Source organism: Aphanomyces astaci (assembly GCF_000520075.1).
Source record: "Aphanomyces astaci strain APO3 unplaced genomic scaffold supercont1.76, whole genome shotgun sequence".
Classification (NCBI taxonomy): domain Eukaryota; phylum Oomycota; class Saprolegniomycetes; order Saprolegniales; family Verrucalvaceae; genus Aphanomyces; species Aphanomyces astaci.
In genome coordinates, this window is record NW_009798339.1 from 36,413 (window position 1) to 44,154 (window position 7,742).

General features: G+C 52.1%; 1 protein-coding gene across 1 annotated transcript; it reads right to left on the reverse strand.

The window, feature by feature from the left end:
- Positions 1 to 6,082: 6,082 nt before the first annotated feature.
- On the reverse strand, positions 6,083 to 7,700 carry H257_15810 (hypothetical protein; the record flags this gene model as incomplete). Its single annotated transcript, XM_009844037.1, has 2 exons — positions 6,083 to 6,462; positions 7,679 to 7,700. The coding sequence occupies 2 exons, from the start codon at positions 7,698 to 7,700 to the stop codon at positions 6,083 to 6,085; spliced, it is 402 nt and encodes a 133-aa protein (XP_009842339.1).
- Positions 7,701 to 7,742: the final 42 nt, after the last annotated feature.

Consider the following 7,742-nt stretch of genomic DNA (forward strand, 5'->3'; position numbering starts at 1 on the left):
ACTGAGAAACTCAATCAAAAACGTCTGGGCAAATACCTCAAGGATCCCTTGGAGTCAGACCGCTCCACGTACGCCCACGGCTTCGCCGAGGAAGACGACCTAGTGGCACGGTCGTACATCAAACTGACTATCCACAAGGACCAACTCAAGTACGTCAGCAAGACGCAGACGACATACGATACCTGGCAGGCACTCAAGGACATCCACGAAGGATCCTCCGCAACTGACCTATTCACACTGATGACGGAGATAAGCAACCTGCGCTGGACAAGCGACATAGCTTTTGATGACTTCACAGATAAGTACTGCGAGCTTGTCCGCAAGCTCGAAGCTGCCGGTGACTTGATCCCTGAGTCCGCCTATGCCACGAAACTCTTGGTACTGATGCCCGAGCAATTCCACAACACAGTGCTGCACATCAACCGCAACCACTCGACCCAGCCCAAGTACAAGCCCTATCTGGAGTGATTACCGAGCTGCGAGCCGACCACGAACTCCAACTCTTCCGAGCGGCAGCCGGCCAAGCACCTCGGACCAACGACGTGGCGTTCCAGGCAACCGCAGAAAACACCTGCTTCTACTGCACGAAGCCAGGTCACGTTGCACGTCAATGCCGCCGCAAGACAGGCGACATGGAGCGCGGAATCTACCGCAAGAACATCAACGAAGACGGTCGACAACAGCAAAACCCACCTCCAAATGGCTTCCCACGCGGCGGACGGAACCAAAACCAGCGCGGGGGTCGAGCGGGTCGCGGCGGACGCGGCAGGGGCAACAACCGACAAGATCACGCCAACAACGCCGCAGAAGACATCTTCTTCCTAAACGAAGGAGGCAGCGATGAAGAAATAGGAAGTGAAGTCAAGATAGACATGCTGAACTTAAACGAAGACACCAATCACAATGGAGAAGAACAGATGACCATCATCGATAGCGGCGCGTCATCACATATGACAGGCTACTGCAACATGCTGTTCGACATTGAAGAGTGTCAGCGCCAAGTCCGCCTCACTAACCACCAACGCATCGACGTGGACAAGACGGGAAAGTTCAAAATCAAGAACCCAAACGGCTCGACGTGCGTCTTCACAAACGTACTCTATGTCCCCACTCTTCATCACACACTCGTGTCCGTCCCCGCCTTAACGTCCAAGGAAAGAGTGACGGTTCAGTTCAAGGGCAAAACGTGCTCGATCAAGGTCGGCGACCGTGTTTCAGCCGAGGCCAAGTTGAACGACCGCCGAATGTACCAGCTCACCGGCAAAATCGAAGCAGCACCCGACGACATCGCATGCCTCGCCACAGACGGCGCCACCTGGCATCAACGCCTTGGACACCCATCCATCGCCTCGACGAAGGAGATCATTGCTGCCACCAAGGACGGCCCTAAGCAAGCGATGGAACCTCAAAAATGCGACGACTGTACGCGAGGGAAGATGATTCACGTATCACCCCCGAAGATGGGCACACGCACCTGGAAGGTCGGTCAATGCATCCACTCCGATCTGTGGGGGCCGACACGGGTGCCAACATCAAACGGCAAACGATACTTCGTGGCCTTCACCGACGACGCGAGTGGGCACGTCACCATCGATTTCCTGAAGACCAAGGATGAGACACTAGAAGCATTCAAGAGGTTCGAGAAAGAGTTCCAACGTACCACCGGCGTATCCATAACGGTGTTCCGGAGCGATGGTGGCGGAGAATTCAAAGCAATGACGAAGCACCTGGCAGCCCAAGGCATCAAGCACGAGACCAGTAACGCCGACCACCAATGGCAGAACGGCAAGGCGGAGCGGACCAATCGCACCATCGTCACAATGGCCCGGACCTTACTAATCCAGAGCCATCTTCCCGACATATGGTGGGCAGAAGCAGTCGCCACGGCTACGTACCTTCGAAACCGCACACCTAACGTCAACACCCACGGTAAAACTCCACACGAACTCATCCACGGCCAGATCCCGACGATCAAGCACCTACGCGTCTTTGGTTGCGTCTGCTTCCACCGGAACAAGGAGTCCAACAAGCTTCACAGCCGAGCCAACAAGTGCGTCTTCCTAGGGTACAGCACAACTCAGAAAGCATACAAGTTGTACGACCTCGAAGACAAGAAGTGCGCTTTCTCAGTCGACGTCGCGTTCCAAGAAGATACCTTCATGAACGCACCTCGCGACCACGACGAAGACGACAACGTCCAACTGAGCCGCGAGGACGCCGCCATGGAACAAGCGATGCCTACGACACCGAACCCGCGTCAAGCCCCAGTGACCATCACACCAGGCACGACACCCAACCCACGAGTCCACCGAACAAGATCGACAACGAGGCGCCCAACTGCATCGACGACCGACGCATACCAAGACATGATGCGAGGGGCCGGGACACCATCATTGCGTTTTGAAGACATTGGTCCAAGCCCCACACAAACCCGCAGTACCATGCCGGTACCAGAATCACCCCGATCACATCATTCACCGGCCGCCCAACTTCAAGGAAACCAGCTGGGTGAGCATACCCAAGTTCAAGGTTCTGTCAAGAGGGACGATAAAGGGGTAGCACTGGGGAGGAACGACGACGAAGAACACTTGTGTGGTCGAGGACAAAACCAAAGATGATCATTAACGGACTGTTTAGCTGACCTATGATTGGGCATAAACAGTCCGGTTTCTACAGAAAGAGAACACCGGATAATTCCGGATGACCGGATATTATCCGTAAGTGACCGAACCTCGGCGAAAAAGGCCAAAGCAAGAACGGCCAAAGTGCCCCTTCTTGACAGGTTCAACCCAACACAGCCGAACGCCAGTGGGTGACCAATCACACGCCAGCACGTTGGCACCGTATGTAGGGGCCACGCCAGATCATCAAGCAAACTCTCGAGCGATGACGTCACGCCGCAATGCCCGCACTACCGGCCTCGAAGCCATCGTTGGGCAAGCGACAGCGAACGCCGTGGCGAGACAGCGCACAGCCGCCAGATCCACGATCGAGGACCAGCATCGCACCGAACGACAACCATCCGCGTTGGAAGATCAACTCGTTGAACCAAGGCAACAAGAGTTCCGACGAGTTGTGGACATCCACACTCATCTGCCAAATGCGCGGCCGCCACAACCGGAATGGACCCACGTCCAGGCACCAACCAAGACTCGACGGACCGCGAACAACGAACACGGTATGGCCACCCAGGAGCAGGAGCCAGACGAACCCAGCGAAGAATGCAATCTGGTCGATATCGACGATCCAGAACCGACCAACTTCTGGGAGGCCATGAAGACCGATGAGTCCGACGAATGGTTGGCGGCTTGCAAGGTCGAAATGGCCAACCTCGTCCGCATGGAATGCTTCAAGCCAGCCATGACCCCCAGTGACCGCCAAGCGTTGAAGACGAAGTGGGTCTTCAAGCGCAAGGAAGTCTCGGCCACCGAGTTCAAGTACAAGGCTAGGCTCGTTGTCCAAGGTTTCCGCCAGCGCGCGGGCATTGACTTCCATGAAACGTACTCCCCCGTGGCCACCTTCGACGCCGTGCGTCTCGTCCTCGCCTTGGCTACACAACACGACCTTAAGGTCCACCATGGAGACGCGACCAACGCGTACATCCACGCCAGCTTGGATGACAAAATCCAGATTTACGTGAAGCAGCCCGATGGATTCGACGACGGCACTCCTCAAGACCTCCTCCTCAGCAAGGCACTCTACGGATTCAAGCAGAACGGGCTCGCGTGGTACGTACACTTGACGGACCTACTCATCAAGATCGGGTTCGACCCTACTCTGTCTGACCCTTGCGTCCTCACACACAACTTCGACGGCAAGACCCAGATCGTCACAATCTATGTCGACGACATCCTCGTGTGCGCCAAGACAAGCCAAGAAATACAAGACATATTTGAGTCCCTCGGCGAAGCCATCGAGATCAATGACCTCGGCCCCGTCAAGAGAATCCTCGGTATTGACATCTCTCGTGACCCAAGACAAGGCACCACGACACTATCTCACGAATCGTACATTGTTAAGGTGGCCCAAAGATTCAAACTCACGGGCATGCGCCCCGTCGACACCCCCATGCCAGTCGGCACTGATCCCGACCAAGATGCGACCCCACTGCCCAGCAACAAAGAGTACCAAGCACTCTTCGGCTCCCTCCTGTATTGCTCGACCAAGACACGACCAGATGTCGCCTACGCCGTCGGCAAGCTCACACGCTACACCTCCGCCCCAGCCCAAATGCATCTCAACGCCGCGCGTCGGATCGTTGCATATCTGTCCAGTACACGTCACGTCAAGATATACTACTTCAAGAGTCAGCCCACCTCTATGAACCTCGTCGGCTTCTCCGACTCCAGCTGGCATGACAACCGCAGCTCCGGTCGCTCAACTTGTGGCTACGTATGGATGTTGGCCGGCGGCGCCATTGCATGGCGCAGTAAGTTACAAGCAATCGTGACCCTCAGTACTGCCGAAGCCGAATACGTCGCAGCATGTCTGATCGCCCAGATGGGTTGTTTCCTCCGAACTTTTCCAAGACCCCAACAACGCTGTTCATGGACAACCAAAGCGCCATTATCATAGGCAACAATCAGACGAGTCTACAGCGCACCAAACATATCGCCCTGCGCTTCTATTTCCTTCGTCAACTCGTCAAGGAAGGCACGATCGAGCTAGCGTACTTCCCCGGCGACACGCTTCCCGCAGACATTTTCACGAAGCCAGTTCCCAAGATCAAGATTCAAGGTGCCATCAACGTACTCGGCATGGGAGGCTGTTGTGGATATGCCATGCAAAGTAGTGACACTAACTAGTGACCACCACAGTGGCCAAATGCCCATCATGCACGTAACGGTCGACACCGAAGAGCCGCGATCACCCGTCCAAGATTATATAGATGTTTAGAACAACAGAACAGTAGAAGCTTCATAGAGGATTAACATGTAATAAATCAGTTCTCAATTACACGATTAGCCACTAGCCTGTGTATGTAGCTAATACACCGAACTTGCCCACAGCATGAAAGATGGCATCACAGCGTGGAAGGGAGAGGACGTCGTTCCCATATTCCAAAAGTAATGAAGATCTTCTTCTGCCATTGGCGAAGACGTGGATGATACCGACCGCCTTCCACGCCGCAACGACATCATCCTTCGACGGGCTGTAGCCAGACGTAGAGCTCCAATATTGGGTGTAGAGATTTCACAAGTGCTTTTCCGGTCGAAGAATGACTGGAATTGGTCCTGTATTGGCCGAGATACAGTAGGGTGATTAGATGGCGTGCGATGATCGGCGACGATAAGATGCCGTTAGCTGTCAAAATTGTTCGATAAAATAGCTAATGCATCTCAAATTATTTACACGCGCAAGTCCCATTCCATAAAGTTGTCATTGAGAAAACACGCGTAATTCCCCCCCAAAAAGCACGCGTGAAAACACTTTTACCAAACTCATCCCATGTGTCTTGTGCAGCACGCCAGTGGCTCCTGGAGTCATCGTCGGTAGTGGACTTCTTGCTAACTGTAAAGTGTGCAAGGAATAAGACATCATGCGTTTTAAGTACTCCGGAGTAGCCGAGTTCATTTTACTCCGGTGCTAGCCAATGAAAACAAGTTGGACGAATTGGAATACAGTGTAAAAGTATTTTACAAATACCCGACTTGGACGATCGTGGTAAATTTCGGTTATTACTGTTGGACGATCCTGGGAAATACCCTTACAGTGTTAGAATAAACACAACAATATGAATCCCAGCATACGTTTCGTAGAGAGATCGTTGAGTGCCACTACTGGTAGGACACGTTCTCCCTGTTAATATAGTTTAACGTTAACGTTAGCAATGATGCAAGGAGCATACAAAAGTAGATATCTTCCATTGACAGAATGAATGGCTTTGCGTGCGTCAATATCGCGAATCCCATGGCGCTACATTCACATGCTGCACCATAATGGTTATTCATCAAATTAACGATGTTTACCACTAACATTACACGAGCGAGTTTGGCCTTTCATAACCAAGTTGGTTGAATGTTCAACCAAGTGGGTTCGATGTTGGCCGTGTCGCTTTCATTATGGCACGCGCAATTTTGACTTACTTCGGCAAGTACGGTTCAATGAGGTCACGAGAAGTGCTGACGCGTTCATACACACCTGGCTTTCCGCCCAGACCACAGCGAATTACCCAGACGGCCAACCCCACCAAGCGCGCGGTACCGTTTTCTTCGATGGTCAACGGTCCTCCCGAGTCGCCATTACAAATGCCTTCTCGGCTCTCCCCTCGAGCACCCAACTCCGTATTGAGCAGTGGCGAGGGGTACACCGCAGCCGAAGTCATGGTCTGGTCCCAGGTCGCGACGTTGAGCTCTTTGAGCACTGGCGATTTCGAGCCACGACTCGTGACTCCCCAGGCGCGTACCCAAGTGAGCACATCCCCCGGAACGATTTCAAACGACAAAATGAATGGTATTTCATCTAGAGCCAAGTCAATCCAATCGTTAACGTCAGACTGTGATTGCACTGGATGGTTGGGAAGCGACAACTGTGAAGCGTGACCGACATTCTTGCCAGAAAAACCCGCTACTGTGTCACACTTTCAAAGCACATGCGAGGAAGGCGCGATGCAGGTCAGCGACTTCTCAATGCATACTGCACAACGGGCCACGGAACTCTCCATTCCTCATAACAACATCCAATACTATCAAGAACACCTAGTGGTGGTACTTTCACCACGCGACTTGGAATCACGTGTAGGGATCACCCCTCCCACCGGCCAACTACTTGTTCGACTTAGTGTCGGCGAAGTCGTCACGAAACCAGCCAAACCGCACTTCGAGCGACGCGACGATCAACTGGTCCGTGTAGTTCGCTGATGATTTGGGTGCGACATCAGCTCGACCGAGAATCCAATCGAGTATCCAAGCTACTGGGAGCACCTCGTCACTGCGTCGGGAATATGAAAGGAAGCTAAGTACGCTCACCTCTTTCAAATGTCTTGGGACTTTGCACTATTGTATACTCACATCTTTTAAATGGCTTGGGCCTTTTCATCATTCATTGCTCATATTGTTCAAATGTCTTGGGCCTTTTCACCACTTCAGTATGCTCCCCACTCCGAAGTAACAAAATATTATTAATAATAGTATTATTGATACAATACTAGTATTAATAGTTATATATAGTAGTACAAGGTGTGTTAACCTTGTATTTTGGCCAATCCGATTCAGCTACTACACATTATACCTTGATTTGTCATCGAAATCGAATTTCGAAGCATATATATTCAGGGCTCATTAGTGGAAAAAAGTCGGACAGGATATACAGGAACCAAGTGATCGTCGGACCGTTTGTCCGACTTTCTTGTTCGTTGTACATTGTACTACGTAGTACTCCGAGGAGTAATATTTATTATTTACAAAAGCGAAGTCAAATCCAGACGTGAGAAATTGACAGAAGAAAGTCGGACCGAATGTCCTGTATCCATTGATTGGTTATATATAAGTGCTTTGACCATGGCAGATGAACAACATAATGAAGTTTTGCCTGCAACCCGCCAGCTAGCAACGACAGTACCTTAGGGCATCCCCAATGGTGCGACGGTAAACGCTATTTTACCGTTTTTGAGGTCACATATGCAGTTTTGGCAACCCCAACGGTGCGACGGTATCTACCGGAAACGGCATATTTTTACCGCGAGACGGCAAATCGGCCATTTTTACCGTTTTGTGACCACCCGACGGTAAAATACCGGAGCC